Genomic DNA, 18258 nt, shown 5'->3' on the forward strand with positions numbered 1-18258 from the left:
CAATCCCTCCCCATACTACACACCTCCATTATTGACGCAGTCAACCGAGCACCTTGTATAATCATCCTTTGACTAGGAGAGTTTAGCATCGATTGTTGTTATTAAAAGGGGTGGTTTTATTTGCGCTTAAATTGAAATCATGCTCTGTCAAATCAAAATAATGTGACTTCAATGTTAAGGGGGCGGGGGGGGGGGCGAACGGTATAGACATCGACGTCAAGGCACATAATTTGTATACAAACACACACACTCTGTGACCATTCCTTACAACAAGTCAGAATCCTATAATTCTGCTTGCTTTCTGGGCCCAATTTCATGGCTCTGCTTACCGGTAGCACAGAATCGGCGCTTACGGAAGCAGGGAATTATGTGCTTACGGCAAGCGTATTTTACGGGTAAGCTGCGTATTTTGGCGCTTGCACGTAAGCGGGGAATCGTGATCGTAAGCGCAGAATTCGGTGGTAAGCAGAGCCATGAAATTGGGCCCCTGTCTTGCATTCTCAGTTTATACACACTTTTCGTACACAGCCTTTCTCTATACTACCAGTGTCATTCACTCTATTTATATGGAAAGGCACTGGACACATTTGGTAATAAATTGTCAAAGACCCGTAGTCTCATTTGGTGTATCCCAACATAATCTAGCATAAAATAACAAATCTGTAAAAATTGTGGTTCAATTGGTCTTCGAATTTTCAAGAGAAAATAGTGAAAGACAAAATAACACACTTGTGGCATTGTTCTTTGTGTGCTTTCAGATGCTTAATAAAATGCTTCAGCTGAAGTATTTTGTTGTTTGAGTGAGAAATGACCTCTTTCTCAAAAACTCTGGCTGTTACTTCATCAGAGGGAGCCGTGTCCCACAATGTTATATTCTTTCAACAGCTCTTCATTGCTGGTAACCAAGTAAGTTTTTATGCTAACAATTGAGTTATTACCAATAATGTCCAGTGCCTTTAAGTTACTTCAGCGACGTTGGGTTTAAATGCCACTAGCTGTGTGTATCCAAATGGTGAGCAAGTGAAACAACGGTGTTCTAGGATTCGCCATTTTGCTTCAAGTAAGTTTCTTTGGTAAACAGATAATATTTAAATTGCGAAGAAAAACATGGAAAGCAATCTAACAATCCGCCCGGGTAATAGTTAAAAAGCAGGACAGTTCTTTTTGATCTGAGAAGTCTCCCGAACCCCCCGAACATACTCCGCGGTAGTAGAATAAGTTCTCTAAGAACAAACTCTACCTGGCAAGTAGATACACACATGGTGTTACCGCAAACATACATTGATACCTCACCATGCAATGCTCAAATCCTATAATCTAACAATTGATACTTGATTGTCAACAAGGTTTTAGACAAATTGCATCCAATGCATTGAGTAACATGAAACCACAATAATAATAATAATAATAATAACAATAATAACAATAAGACATTTGTAAAGCGCCTAATGCAAAAGCCTCTAAGCGCATTAAAGAAACAATAAAATAAACAATTAGAGAAAGATACAAGATACAATGGCCGAACCTGGGTCCGAACGGGCGGCTATGGCTGTTGCTATGAGCAGTGCTAGCCACAGCCATAGCCGCTGTTGCTAAGAGCAACTCTAGCCACAACCATATACGCAACCGGGGTGGCAACCATGGCTCCTGAAGACGAACAGAGTATACTGTTCGAAACGTCGAGACCAAAACAGCTCTTTTCAGAGCCACCACTCCTTCGAAAGAGATTTTTCTCATGCTTGTATACCCGCAAGTTTACTGTTCATATTTATATTAATAGTTACTCTTAAGGCTGCTTTAATTGGAATGACCTGATGTTATTTTGATAGTAAGTAAAGCTTTGCATGGTGTGGAGAAATAAGAAAAAAACTATGTGAACTTGCATGTACAGCCATGTGCAAATCTCTTAGGGTGAGTGTTGGCTGTAAAAAGAGCCGGTTTTGGTCTCGACGTTTCGAACAGTATACTCTGCTCGTCTTCAGTGTTATTCTTTTTAACTTGTCCACCGTGTCGCAAGATCAGGACCAATGTAAACGCAGCTCTAAATATTGAGCACTATTCGGTCTATTGAACAAATATTTCTTTTGTGTATTTCATACTTTTATAAATATATGATAATTAATGAAGGACGCACCGATATGTTTTGCGGGGCACACCCCTGTTTTTATAAAAACACTTCGATTTTACTTAATAATACCGAAGTCTTGTATAGCGCACGTATCTATACCAACAAGGTACTCAAGGCGCTTAGTTCATACTAAGTATTATAAGTAAAACAAAAGTTAATATTCTTTATCCCGATGCAAATATCCATCTGTTAAACCCCCCTACGTCTCCATACCGTCCCTCAGTACACAGAAGTTGTGTTTCTTATCATTGTCAACAAACAAGGCACACACATGATTACGTCATCATCGTCATCAATCGTGCACATTTTGGTCATACATTATGGGGATGGATTTTTTGACACAATTAAAACATTGTTACCGATGTAGAACAAATCACTTTAAAAAATGTCTCTGCACCCCAACCGATGTTCTTTTTAGACAAAAAAAAACACACGAAAAAGATGGCTCAACATGTGCCTTTCAGTGAGCATTCCACGCGTCAAACGTTACTGAGAAATAGAATTGTGTGACACGAATTTTTTTTCTTTTTTATAGATCCCTTTGTAAATCCTTTTTCAATGGCCGCAATCTTTGATGAAACGTCGTGCATGCATGAAAGGCTATGGCCCTTTTCGAAACCAAATCCAGTCGTTTCGAAAAGGGCCTATCATTGGCTTAGAATTTTACACACCGTGATGGCCGTGATGGCGGTCTCCAAAGATGGCGGTACGTCATCTTGATATATCGAGGTCTGAAATGCTACAAACAATCAGTCCGCCGTTCATTTAACATTGACAATCATATTTAATATGCACAGCTGTGCTGCACGGAGTCCGCTATTTTCTTTTTTCATTTTTTTTTTATGATAAGGTTTGTTAGATTTTTTTAAAAGAGAATTGGCAATCGGAATCGTAGCCCACATTGATTTTGCTTTCAAAAATAAAATTAAATATAATCACAGAAAAATAAAAGTTGTATCTTATCGAATTTAAAATTGCAAATCAGCCTCAGTGCTAATGGATGGCTTTTGACAACGAACTTCATTTTCTTTTCTTCAATCAAACCCAAGCCCCCTTACACACATTAACAAGCTGTTTGGACACGAACAAATATCATGGACAAAAAAACTATGGATCACTTTTTCGAGAACATATCCAACGCCCGTTTAAATTCCAAGGAATTCATCCGCACACTTCTCTTGCCAGGTGCAGCAAACGGCCCTAGATATTCTGCATCTCTCTTGGTCTCGTAAAAGGTGTTTGGTGCGACCCTTGTGTTCGTCAGGAACTCCCCGTTTCGCTTGGCCACCAATTCGGTCCTCACTTGCTGCTGCCGATCGTAGGCGCGAATTTCCCGCAACATGTCGTCTCTGTCCGCAGGGTAGGCTAAGAATTCGTCACTTCGTCTGAGTGCCTCGCGAATTTCTTGAAGTTGCTCGTACATACGGAGTTGACGTACCATATCATCTAAAGGATCAACGACGGGCTCACTGTCAAGTAGCCGGCTGTCGGGCTCCTGCTGCTGCGGATAGAACGCGCGATTCTCACGGGCATCATACTCCCATCGACCCGCTGCTGGCTCGGCGGGGACGGGCGCATTTCGTGGTTCCATTCTCGAACCCATAATGCGTTTGGATCGGTGACCTTGCGAGCAGCTTTTCAAATAGTCGAGGTCTTTGTTAAGAATATTTTCTATAAGTCTAAAAGCTAAAAAGTTTCGACGATTGTTCTTAGCAACAGTCGAGTAAGGTATGATGTGTCTGTTGGATACGTCGTGAGCGAGTCTCGTCGCTATAAGTTGTTGTTCGTCCCATTGACCGACATCAACAAGCTGTATCGGAATAACACGAGTAAAGGAATTAAACACAACTTTCGGTTATATCATTATTTTGGATAATGCAGCCTTCTGTTACTGCTAACATTAACAAGAATCAAATGGCAGCTACTATAACATAACCCCCCCCCCACGTTCCCGTCACCTTGTGTCCCACTGATCAGTACATAGGTCGGACAATCCGGCATAATAAAGTATCTGAATTTTAAATTAGGTAACCCCTTTTTGAAATAGCCTCCCAGCGCCCGTGTACTGTTATGGTATCTTGCATACGCGTACATTTGATATAGCTTTAATTATAGTAGGGCCTAGTCAAAAGCGGAGATTTTAGGCCGGGTCACACTGCAGCGATAACGAAAACGACAACGATCACAACGCAAAGATAATGCATTCTATTGGTTGAATTGCTCCACGCAGAATACGCGCAGGCTCATTTTAACCAATAGAATGTGTTCTCTTTGCGTCGTTGTCGTTTTCGTTTTCGTTATCGCTGCAGTGTGACACGGCCTTAAAACATGTGTACTGCACTAATCTATATATTAAAGAAACCTGGGCACGATTTCACAAAGTAGATTCATCTTATGATGCAGTTTTCATTACAGTGTTTTATTTTTATTTTGGCATCACAATTTGCTTAGCAGTTCAGATTTGGTATACATCTTGAGATTGATTTTTTACGGCGTCTTCGGCTACAGGCTACGGCTAGGTCAGCGCGTCTGTCGGTGTTGAAGAATAGGCAAAAGTAGCCGTAGCTGCAGCCGAAGTCTCCGTTTCGGGCACGGCCATCGAGCAGACTTGTATCTATAAACACCACTTACCGCTTCTCCAATCCTATCGCGAAAATTTTTGAGCGAATGAAAGAGTTCAGTGTGCACATCTTCATGGAGATCCATAGCTAGCAGGGCTGAGATGGATTTTCCGAAATTGTGGAAGATACTTTCGTATATCTAGAAATAAAAAAAAAAAACAAGGAAATTTTACTTTAATAAATTATGCAGATAACGAGATCATTAAAATCTACCAACAACTTAGTCGCCATGGGTCCACTTGAATCATCTATCTTACAATATATTCGAAACACGTTAGACAGATTTGTTGTCAAGAAACATTTTCTAGCTTTCTTGATGTGTTATGGCACAATTGGAGTTCCGTCTTCTAACTTTCCCTTGTAATTTAGTACATGATATTTTGGGAAAAGTTGCATCCCCTTGATCTTTCTTTTTAACCATTTCCCAAGGTTGTACCCAAAACGTGGGTCTGATCTCTTGTTGTACAGCAGTTACAGGTTAAATCTCAAACTTCTACAGGTTTATCCGTTTATAAGCATGATGGATTACATAGAGTGCTCACTGCCAGCAATTGTTCCTGTTAGCAAAAACCAATTATGTAATGTTTCTTTAACAATAACTAAAAATTCTTACTTGACAACAGTCGGAATCCGTAGCCTCAGTATAATTGTTTTCAAAGTTTAAGAGTTCCCCTCTGATGTTTTCATCATAGGTCTCGCCTGAAACTTGCTGTGGTAAAAAAAAGAAAACGGGGAGACAAAAAAAACGTTTGAGATTGAAATAACGGACAAACAAGGTGTGTAAATCTACGTTGTGTGTGTTCATGGACGATGTGACCTGTGACATCACATGTTTACAAAAGAGCCACCAAGACTTCCTGCAGGCACGATTTGTACACAGGCTAATGGAAGAAATCATAAAATCTTATAATTTATAGAGATTGCACTGTCCAATTTGTATCAACTTTTGTCCAGCTTTTACTTTCATAACTCTTGGATTTATGTGGAAATTATGACACAAAATGTAAACTTTCCCGTATGACTTGCGCAGTTTCTTGCCTGCCAGAATACCCAAAGAATGCACAAGGTCACACTTACTTATTGTAAACACAGTTCACACTGTCTATAGGATCGATTCCACGAAGGGTTAGGACAATAGTCTTAAAGGAACACTTTGCCTTGGATCGGTCGAGTTGGTCTTTGAAAAGCGTGTGTAACCGTTTGTTATATAATGCATGGTTTGATAGATAATTTAAGAGTAGAATATAATGATCCACACAAGTATCACTCGAAATTGCGTGGTTTTCCTTTTTTCTCGTCGACTAACACGGTCGGCCATTTATGGAAGTCAAATTTGTGACTCCCATAAATGGCCGACCGTGTTAGTTCACAAAGTAAAAGGAAAACCAGGTATTTTCGAGGCAAACTTGTGTGGATCATTGTATTCTACTTTTAAAACATCTTTCTAACCATAAGACCAACTCGACCGATCCAAGGCAACGTGTTCCTTTAACTTGACTATTTACAGGATAGTAAAAACTTAAAGTCACCTGGAAGTGGTATTTTGTCAAAATAAAGCTTTTATCTCTAAAATTTGTGTTTTGATGAGTGGAATATGAATAAACAAAAAACTAAGGTTCTAAAAAATTAGTTTCCATTTTATTTACAAATTTAAAAGTAGGCCCGATCCGACAGGGCGCTGTTTGTGACGTAAATCGAAGCGCGAAATTTGAAGAGAAAATGTGTAGTCAGGCCCCGTACACTACGTCTGGGTACCTGATCGGTAATATGCCTACGTACAGAACTACGGTCACGGAGCAGACTGCACGCACTGTATGGCTGCTGTGCAGATGGTCCACTCGGATTACCCAGCACGGTGAATCACGCGCAGTGCCAACAAAAGAGTTGAAACAATACCCGATTTTTTTTACGTTAGGCAAATGCTCCTTTAGAAACAACACGTCTTTCAGGTACCTTCTTCGACTTCCCACTAGCTGGACAAATTGTTGGGATGGCGTCATGTTTTAAAAAAGAACTTTTCTCTTCATGTCAAAATTTGTGGTGGTGTATTCCGGATTCTCGAAGCACGACGGCTCGAAGTGTTTGCTGCACAGCGCTGGAAAAGACGTCGGACTGAACCACTTTGCAAACTGACCCCATCTTTAGTTGTTTTGCTGCATCCAGCAGAAATACACCAGGTCGACATTGCCGGAAAATGCAAGATTTTTTTCTTTTCTGTTTCGAAACGTACAAACTCACGACTAGGACTTGCATGTGCTTGCACGTATACGTGTGTTCGATGTGCGATCGAGGCAAAGTCTGCCTCGATTGACGTCACAAAAGGGGTAGACGGAGTCACCCCCAAAACAACTTTATCTATTTTTTAAACATATAAATCTTTACAAACAATAACTCAATTTTTTTGTTAATGTTCATAAACTTATACTCTAATGTTTGACGAAAACAACTATATTTCCAGGTGACTTTAAGGCTAGTCCTTAAAGTTTGGACGAGTAACTCGTGCTAATATTAATAACCCGAGAAATAGTCTTAACTCTTTGTGAAACCCACCCCTGCCGTCGATTTTACCAAACTCTTTCAACTAGGACTAATCTTAGGACGAGTTAAATTCCGTATCCAAAGACGTTAGGATGCATTGAAACCATCCTAAGTTAGTACGAGTTACTCGAGCTAGGATTATTCCCATCAGCGTTTCGTAAAATCGGCTTTTAATTGTTTGTGTATCCCAACGTATGCATAACATAACAAATCTGTGACACGTAGACTCAGCTGGTCATCGAGTTATTTCAGTTTCAAAAGAAAGTTTTGAAAGAAAAAACACCCTTGCTGCCGAAAACGTGTGTGCTTTCGGATGCCTAAAAAAGACCTCAAGCCTGGTTTAACCTTTTCTTAAAGACTACGATATTTCGAAGGGAGCCGTTTCTCACAATGTTTTATACTGTCAACAGCTCTCCATTGCTCGTCACCAAGTAAGTTGTTTAGCTAACATTTTTCTTGAGTAATTACCAATAGTGTCCAGTGCCTTTAAAAAAAACCGTTATTCTGGACGAATGTCTTAAAGGCACTGGACACAATGGGTTATTACTCAAAATAATTGTCACCATAAAAACTTACTTGGTAACGAGCAATGGAGAGCTGTTGATATAGTATAACACATTGTGAGAAACGGCTCTATTAAACGTTGGTTCACCAAGGTTATAACGACGAAACAAGGGACGCCATGTTACCTGCTCTTTGATAAATCACCCCGGGGAACAAGGTTGTGCGCCAACATGCACAAATGCTGTCCGAAAACAACCAGTTATAAACAGCTCCAGCTGGTCCTTATCAACCGGAAACACCCCACGTAACGCGCTCCGCCAATAGGAGTATGGAAACTGTCTGGGGTATTAATAATGAATGTTGTATTATTAACTACTTACATTGTTCCTGACATGAGTTTTAGATCGACCAAACGGCTGGAAAATGGTCGTATAATCGTCTAAGTCCTCTTCATCCATTCCACACCCATCGTTAGTTGCATACACTGTCCTGCTGATGAAGACAATAAGCATCGCTATAAAAAAGGAACAAAAGTGGAATCTTATAATAAACAACGAAATGCAGATAGAGTGACAGATTCCCTCATGACAGTAGGAAGATTGTTTCAAATCTGCTTTGGTCATTATATAACAATCGACTCAATTTTACACACTTTGTTATAAGTAACTGGGGGGGGGGGTAATGAAAAGAAAGTTGTGGTGTAGTCGCCATTAGTAATTAATTGACTCAACAATAACCACACCTGCGATCTGTTGTTCGTACACAACATGAGCAAAGCGTTCCGATTGGTAAAGTTGCTAAGCCACGTGATATGTCATTATTATTGGTCATTATTTTATAGGCACATGACAGCTTGAAACTACTCAAAATAGTTGTTGACATAAAAACTTACTTCTGGTAACTGATGGATAGCTGTTGATAATATACGACATTGTGAGAAACGGCTCCCTCTAAAGTAATGTAGTTTTCGAGAAGACGGTATAATTTATCATAAGAGTATTAAAAGCCTGAACAGTTTCATCTGAAAGCACAACAAGGGTGTCCTGTGTTTAATTATTCTCTTACAGCTTCGATGACCAATTGAGTAAAACAAAAATCACAGAATTGTTACTTTATGCATATGTTGGGATACAACAAGTGAGAATATTTGTCTTTGACAACTTACCAAAGGTGTCCAGCCGTCGATTTCACCAAACTCTTCCTAACTTCGGATTAATCTTCCGTATCCAAATACGTAGGAAGCATTGAATCCATCCTAAGTTAGGACGGGTTACTCGTCCTAACTCGAGTTAGGATTAATCCCAGCGTTTCGTGAAATCGGCTGCAGTGCCCTTAAGCCAACTGATCGAGACCGAGTCAGTACAACACGGACAAAAAGAGAACACAAACAATATCCTCAGGGGATCACTCTTAAGACTAATGTGCTCCACAAGGAAAGTTGTGTACATTGGATGATGTTAAATTGTCAAAGACTAGTCTTCTCACTTGGGGTATCACGACATAAACATAAAATAACAAACTTGTGAAAATTTGAGCTCAATCGGTCGTCAAGGTTGCGAGATAATAATGAAAGAAAAAACACCCTTGTCACACGAAGTTGTGTGCTTTCAGACGCTTGATTTTGAGACCTCAAATTCTAAATCTGAGGTCTCGAAATCAAATTCGTGGAAATTTCTCGAAAACTACGTTACTTCAGAGGGAGCCGTTTCTCACAATGTTTTATACTATCAACACTTCCCCATTAGTCGTTACCAAGTATAGGTTTTATGCTATTAATTATTTTGATTAATATAACCAATAGTGTCCACTGCCTTTAAATACAGGGACAAAGGAAAGAACAAAAGATGTCTTCATAATTCAGGGATGTAAGAACTAGAATGTGCGCTTATACGGGAGTGCCCTTGTGGGACCTTTACACAATAGAACAACGGATCCCACAAGGGAACTCTTTGTTCAAATAGGACCCCACAACAGAATGCTCTAGAAAAGTTTGTTTTTTAGAACAACTAAAGCAGGACCCCTCACTGGATCGATGTTGGGGGGGGGGGGGTTGTATAATATAGGTCCCCTGTTGCATGTATTATACCCGCCTTTTGGCAGCAATGGACTTTCCCACTGTTGATTTTTCCCCTTTCTATGATTAGAACAAAGACAAACTTGGGATGCATGTAAAGTACCTGGAGTACCAGTAAAATGGACCAAAGGGGAAAAACAGGGGCCCACAAAACACAGTTTAGACCTTGGACTCTTTGTCTTTAGTCCCGGTTGTTCGTGATATGTGTCTAAGCTTCTGTCCCTCGTCGTATCGCATGCGTTTATGATTAATATTTTATGTTCCGATGTCTGTTTGTTCCTGTTACATGCTGACAGTTCTCACAAACACACACACATCAGCGTATTAATAAGGATGGCCTCATTATCTTTCGCCGTCACTTTCAGTGTTGTTTAATTTTCCCCGCTCTACTCTTGATTCGAGTCACGTTTAGTTTGCCAATCATTTCAGAAAAGTTTGAAACGAAATTGAAATCAAATACCTTTTCTCTTCATTGAGCCCAAGTAAAATTAATGATAATACTTTAATGCATTTCTTGTGCGCCATCTCCAACCGAGGATATGCTCGAAGGCGCGAATAACACACACACACCCAAGTACTAATAGAAGTACACACAAAATACACATCTAAGTAACTCTATATTGTCCCTTGGTCACGTTAAACTTTTTAATTTGTGCCAAAGAATTTCTAAACTTGCCTGCGGAAAATTTTAACTAGCCACGAATACAACAAACCATGGCCAATTTGTGGTGAGGGACACCCCCCAATACATTTACATGCTCTGGCATGCCCGCCTTGTATACTAAAGTACCCTCCCCCCTCCCCATCCTATAATAATATTTAGCAAGAATAGGCCTACTGGAAATTCCAAGAGCCCACCGAAGGCATATTCAGTGTACGGTTTCGAGAGCCAAAACGGATACAAGTCTCGTGAACAAAAAAATTGTACTTTCATCGATTTTTTTTTTATTTTTCGACAGACATGGGCTCAAAATCAAAGCGTTGCTTGTGACTAAAAAACAATTTGCTAAGCACAACTGCATTGTGCGTACCAGATTAAGATTCCCATGCTATCATTATACATGTCCAAAATGAATCTGTTGGTAGTGCTTATAGCATAAAATATTAATTAACATTGTCTGCTTAAGAATTTATAAAAGTAGAATACAATGATCTACACAAATATGCCTCGAAATTGCGTGGTTTTCGTTTTACCTCGTCGACAAACACGGTCGGCCATTTATGGGAGTCAAAAATTTGACTCCCATAAATGGCCGACCGTGTTAGTTCGCGACGTAAAATGAAAACCGTGCAAATTTGAGTGATACCTGTGTGGATCATTATATTCTACTTTTAAAACATCTTTCTAACCATATGCATTTCATAACAAACGGTTTCAAACGCTTTTCATAGATCAACTCGTCCGATCCAAGGCAACGTGTTCCTTTAATTACGAAGCTCCATGAATATTTATCCCTGATTGTTAATGATGGCCCTCTACGGTGAAAAAGCCACTCATACATTCAACGTGTGAAAACTCACACAGTATGGCGTCCCGACTCCGTTTCAATATCAGTCTGTGTGCATAATAGCAAATGTTTCACCGCTTATTTTTTACCTTCGTGTACCTTTGTGAGCAATCATTGGCTATGGTCTGGTTCCTACTTGGTGACAAATTGACACCGACTCATTCCTGGTGTTTAGCATGGGTATGGGGGTGTGGGTGTTTTGTCACTAGAGACACACGTATTAGGCCCAGTCATGCATTATGCTATTCATCAAATGCAATTTGCTCGTAGAACAAATTCTATATTATGTAAAGTTAATTAGAAACGAGAATGGAATATAATTAGCTGTGTCAATACAGTTGTTGTAACCAAAAGGAATTGGTATAAATGCATACAGAAGATAGTTTAAAGACACTGGACACTTTTGTTGTCAAAAACCAGTCTTCTCACTTGGTGCATCTCAACGAATGCATAAAATAACAAACCTGTGAAAATTTGAGCTCAATCGGTCTTCGAAGTTGCGAGATAATAATGAAAGAAAAACGCCCTTGTCACACGAAGTCACCTTTGAGATGCTTTATTTCGAGACTTCAAAATCTAATTATGAGGTCTCGAAATCAAATTCGTGGAAAATTATTTCTTTCTCAAAAACTACGTTACTTCAGAGGGAGCCGTTTCTCACAATGTTTTATACTATCAACCTCTCCCTACTACTCGTTTACCAAGTAAGTTTTTTTTTTGCTAATAATTATTTTGAGTAATTACCAATAGTGTCCACTTCCTTTAATGGCCTGACGTTTCGACCCTAGTACAGTAAATGACAAAGTGACAACAAATATGAACAGAATTGACACCATTTTAACTTAAGATTATAGGCTTGTTTTTTCCCCATCACTAACTTTAGGTCTATATCTATTCGAAAATGAGTACGTTACAAATTTGAATCTGACATGTCCCTTCATCGTTAAAGGCACTGGACACGTTTGTTATTGTCAAGAGAACTTTGTTCTCAATGGTGTGTCTCAACATTATGCATAAAATAACAAACCTGTGAGAATTTGGGTTTAATTGGTTATCGAAGTTGCGAGTTTTAACTCGCACTTTCGATTGAAAGAAAAACACCCTTATTGTCGCACAAATTGCTGTGCTTTCAGATGCCTAAAAAGGGCTTCAAAATTTGATTGAGACGTTACCTTTTTCTCAAAAACAATACTTCAAAGGGAACGATAATGTTTGTATACTTTTAAAAACTCTCCATTGCTAGATACCAAGTAACTTTTTGTTAACAATTATTTTGAGTAATTACCTATCAGAGACAACAGTACAGAATCATCTAAGATGACGTCAATATGTTGTGTTCACCATGCTGTACCGTGTTTTAAGCAAACATATTTTAACGGCAGTGGACACTATTGGTAATTTTCAAAGACTAGCCTTCACAGTTGATGTTTCTCAACATATGCATAAAATAACACACCTTTGAATTTTAGCTCAATCGGCCATCGAACTTGCGAGATAATAATGACAGAAAAACAAAAACCACCCGTGTCACACGAAGTTGTGTGCGTTTTTGATTTCGAGACCTCAAGATCTAAATCTGAGGTCTCGAAATCAAATTCGTGGAAAATTACTTCTTTTAAAAAAACTATGGCCTTCAGAGGGAGCCGTTTCTCACAATGTTTTATTCTATCAACCTCTCCCCATTACTCGTTACCAAGTAAAGTTTTATGCTAATTATTATTTTGAGTAATTACCAATAGTGTCCACTGCCTTAAAGGGAAGTTGTTCACCATGTCCATGGACCCTTCTATACTTACTATGTACCTATTGCAATTTCTATGCAAATCTGATGAATTCACACAGTTGCTAGAAATGATAGTTTTCAAAATGTGGATAACAATGAATTTAAATGAGCAAAACCGTTTGTTAACAGTTCTTAATAATAATAATAATAATAATAATAATAATAATAATAATAATAATATTAAGACTTGTAATGCGCACGTATATCCACCCTGCTGGATAAAAAAAAATCAAATAAAAAAAACAATTTTTTTAAACACACTGAACACTATTGGTAATATTGTCAAAGACAAGTCTTCTCACTTGTTGTACCTCAACATAACATGCGTAACATAACAAACCTGTGAAAATTTGAGCTTAATTGGTCATCGAAGCGAGATAATATGACAGAAAAAACACGCCCTGGGATCGATTTCATAAAGAGTTAGGACCAGTCCTAACTTAGGATTAGTCCTAGGAGATATACAAATTGCATGGATAGTCCTAAGTTAAGACGAGTAGCTGGTCCTAACTCGAGATAAGACAAGTCCTTACTCTTTGTGAAATCCACCCCTGGTCACACGAAGTTGCGTGCTTTCAGATGCTTGATTTCGAAATCAAATTTTGTGGGAAATCACTTCTTTCACAAAAACTACGTCATTTCAGAGGGAGCCGTTTCTCACAATGTTTTTTACCATCAGCCTCTACCGATTACTCATTACCAAGTTAGGTTTTATGTTAATAATTACATTGAGTAATTACCAATTACAGTGTCCACTGTTTTTAAACGGTTCAAATACCGCATTTAGCCACATTCAGAAATATGAATTCTGCAAGACTGAGACATTTTATAATGCCGACATTTTAGCAAAGTTCGTCAAGTTTGATCTTCAAACTGATGAGCTTAAAAAAAAATCCATTACTTGAAGAAAAAAGGAAGACAGCAAAGCGTTAAGCGTTTCACTTATAATATTCATCAACCCACAGTTCCTAATCACAAATTGTGTGTGATTTTCACGGGTGTAATTTGTTGGAAACGCTCGTGGGCGGGTTCCTTGAAATTCGCCAAGTTGAAGAGGGTTAGATTTTTTTTGATCGAGCCCTTTATTCTAATTCTTGAGGGAGATGAACATTTCCTTTTTAATTACAGACGGTCTCCGCCGTTTAGCAGGGAACGTGAGTGTGATAATGCCACTGCTTTGCCCTGGCTGCTGATGAAATCAAGAAAGCATTTTCTCGGCGGTCTACGGGGCAAGCAAAGGTAAAACCGCAAAAGCTTTTCGTGTTTTTTTTCCTGTTCACCAACCACGGTGAGTGTACCGTAAGATAAACTCAGCCATCCGTCAAAAAACGTAAAAACAAGTTTCATATCATTCTTCGCAAGCCATTATTTTCTGCATTGTTAATAGAATAAAATACTACCACAAGTATAACAGTAAGGGGACACCCATGCATACCCCTCCCCCACACCAATAATGAGGTGCTAAGTGATAAACGGAAAACTGTTGTCAATTTGTGATGTGTCCCTAATTTTATTTATTGTCTTTTTTATATTGATGTCAATGTAGTAACGAAGGCATGGCAGTTATCAACCCTCTAAATGTAAAAGAGTGAAAAACACCTCTCTTTACATTTCGAGTTGTCTATGCTCTTTAAAAAGAGTGGTGGTTATTTCACTCTTTTAGAGAGGTTTCACTCCAGTATACAGAGTGAACAATCACTCAAAAAGATGCAAACTTCAGTCTAAAAGAGTGGAAGACCACTCGAAAAAGAGTTGGCCCTCATATGGCTCTTCAAAGAGTGCCCTTTCACTCTTTTGCATTTTTAGAGAATACTGAAGACTGTGCTGTTTGCAGGGTACAAGTTGTTGAGACGATATAAGTAATAATTTTTTAAGGGACTGAGTAATCACAGTTATTTCTGTTAGTGTTTGCCCTCTTGTCTGTCCGTCCGTGATGTCTGTCTAAGTGTTTTTGTCTTTGGTGTCTATTGTTTGTCTTACCCGTTAGACATCCCAAATTCAAGCAAACGCTTACCGGGGATCGTCATCATTTCACTTACTCTGTCATTTTCCTACTATAATTATTTAGTATCATTGGCTGTTTTAATGTCAATCTTTATTTTGTATAATATTTGTAATAAATGTTGCTGTTGAAGACTGACTTATTATCTGTGTCGTAAAAAGGGGACAAGAATATCACCTTTATTTTAGAGTTGTTCAACTAATTCACGTCTTCTGGGCTCAATTTAGGAGGAATTGTACGATCGTAGTGTTGACACTTTTCTCCAAATCTATATTTGGCTGTGTTTGTGATTCATTTTGTGTTTTATTTGACCTCCCCCCCCCCGCTCCTCGAGCCTCAGGTGTAACTCAATGGGTGAAACCCATTGACGTAATTCATGTCTTAAAGGTAAGGTATAGACGCTTGGTAAATGCTCCTAAAAACAAGTGGCAATTAAAATATACTTTTAGAAGTACATCAGCTTTCGATAGCATAAAGCACTGTGAGAAACATTTCACTCTGAAGTGATGTGGTTATGAAAAAAATAAATCATCCGACCCCCCCCCCAAAAAAAAAAAAAACAACCCAAAAACCGAGAAAAATAGATAAATAATAATAATAAAAAAACAACAACAATTTTTTGAAAGGAACGTTACTGGTGTTAGACACGTTTATCGGGTTGTGTATTCCATTATAACGAATTATTCTTCCTGCATGGACTAAACCGCTCTAGATTCTCGATGATATCTCGAAAATGCTACCACATTTCGAAATCAAATTTTTCACAGGTTATAGTTGTACTTTGTAATGTCTACAATCACATAGGTTTAAAACAATTTAACGGCTCTAGAAAAAAACAAAAGTATACTTTGCCTTTAAGTCTACATTGTGACGTCATTGCGCACTTTATCGTAACACAAGACACCATGGGATGTTCTTAACCTTATCGTAGCGTGTTTTGCCAATATAAGTTGACAGTAATGTGATCCATAAGTTATACTAAAACAATCTGACTTCATATCTAATTAATTTAACCCCAAATAAAAGAGCATTTCTTCACTCTTTCTGCAGAGACGGCGGGTTTGAGGGCAAAGTATACATTTGCGTTTCGAAACCGTTCAATTGTTTTACTTTATTAAAGGCAGTGGACACTATTGGTAATTACTCCAAATAGTTATTAGCATAAAACCTTTCTTGGTAACGAGTAAGGGGGAGAGGTTGATGGTATAAAACACTGTGAGAAACAGCTCTCTCTGAAGTGACATAGTTTTCGAGAGAGAAGTAATTTTCCATGAATTTTATTTCGAGACCTCAAGTATAGGTCTCGAAAACAAGCACTTGAAAGCACACAACTTCGTGTCACAAGGTTTTTATTTTCTTTCATTACTATCTCGCAACTTCGACGACAGATTGAGCTCAAATTTTCACAGGTTTGTTAATTATGTTTATGTTGAGATACACCAAGTGAGAAGACTTGTCTTTGACAATTACCAATAGAGTCCAGCCGTCGATTTCACAAAACTCTTTATAACCTTAAGATTAATCCTAAGTTAGGACGAGCTACTCGTCCTAACTCGAGATAAGACGGGTCCTAACTCGTTACCAAGTGAGGCTTTATGCTAATAATTATTTTGAGTAATTACCAATAGTGTCCACTGCCTTTAAAGAAGTAAACCAGTCGAGTATTTTGCACAGGGTGACATTGGCCCCATTTTACAAAGCTGTTCATTAGAAAGAAAAATACTACTAAGTTAATTTCTTCACTTAGCCTAATAAAAATACACAGCGATTCAGTGAGTTCAAGTGTAAGAATTAAACAATTTGGGCTGCATATTAAGCTGATAATAAATTATTCATATCTCAATATCGGCCCCACTTTGGACTACCTTAGAATTGCATACAATACATTGTGTGTTGAGTATGATGCTTTTTAAAGCCATTAGCCTATACACTTTCGGAACAGAAAAACAAATAAGAGTTCACAGATTTACAAATAACTTACAGGGTTTGCAGAAGGTAATGGTAAAAGACTTCTCTTGAAATGTTATTCCATGAAATGCTTTACTTTTTGAGAAAACATTTAAACAATTATCAATTCTCGACAACGAGAATTACGGATTGGGCCTACACGGCGAAACGTGCGGAAACAAGGGTGGGTTTTCTCGTTATTTTCTCCCGACTTCGATGACCGATTGAGCCTAAATTTTCACAGGTTTTTTATTTTATATATAAGTTGTGATACACGAAGTGTGGGCCTTTGGACAATACTATTTACCGAAAGTGTCCAATAGCTTTAGCTTGAGTGGTTAATACGTGTGATCGAGGTCATTGTGCGTTTGTACTCAACAATGGAAGACAAACCCATTAGTATTTGTTTACATAACGTTAATGACCAAAGGTTTATGAACTCATATAATAGATGTTAAATTTGCATCGGGGATAAAGAATATGAATTTTGGATTTTACCCATACACCGATGTGTGTTAGCACTGTATACTCAGTACTTTCCTGAGTCCTGTGAAAAAATATCACAGGCATGTTACTTGGGTGGGATTCGAACTCACGACCCTTGCAATTCTAGAGCAGTGTCTTACCAACTAGACTACCGAGGTTGCCCGGTAGCTAGAGGCAGTTCGAATCCTAAAAATTAATATTGTTTATGAACTCGTTTGTACAAAGTCAAGTGGTTGAACTACGGATGGATGCCATGCCTGATTATGAAATTTAAGTCTTTATCATAAAACATTAAAACAATAAATAGATAGATTTTTTGTGTGAGTGTTATGAATGGATTTGGTTGAAATATCAAAATAAGTTTTGACAGAATTATGTTTTAAGGACAAGTCATTGATGGCACTGAACACCTTTGGAAAGTATCAAAGACCATCATTCTCACTCGGTGTATCCCAACATAGCCCTATACTACGCTTAAGATAACAAATTTGTACAAATTTGGGCTTAGTTTGTCGTCGAAGTGGCAAGAGAATAATAAAAGAAAGAAAAAAACCTTGTCCTTGTTGCACAAATTTGTGTTCTTTAAGATGCAAAATAATAGGCTTAAGACCTGAAGTTTTTTTTTATATGAGTGAGAAGTTATACCTTTCTCAAAGACTACGTTACT

At 38.4% G+C, this 18258-nt stretch overlaps 1 protein-coding gene across 1 annotated transcript in view; it reads right to left on the reverse strand.

Annotated features, from left to right (window-relative positions):
- Positions 1–1232: 1232 nt before the first annotated feature.
- Positions 1233–18258, reverse strand: part of LOC117291013 — a 34289-nt gene continuing 17263 nt past the window's right edge. The window contains exons 2-5 of the mRNA XM_033772610.1: positions 8172–8305; positions 5363–5458; positions 4760–4888; positions 1233–3938 (exon numbers count right to left, since the gene is read on the reverse strand). Coding sequence (XP_033628501.1) covers positions 3243–3938; positions 4760–4888; positions 5363–5458; positions 8172–8305 — 1055 coding nt within the window. The 3' untranslated portion in view covers positions 1233–3242. The remainder of the gene's footprint in view (positions 3939–4759; positions 4889–5362; positions 5459–8171; positions 8306–18258) is intronic.

This window comes from Asterias rubens, chromosome 5 (genome assembly GCF_902459465.1).
Source record: "Asterias rubens chromosome 5, eAstRub1.3, whole genome shotgun sequence".
Taxonomy (NCBI): Eukaryota; Metazoa; Echinodermata; class Asteroidea; order Forcipulatida; family Asteriidae; genus Asterias; species Asterias rubens.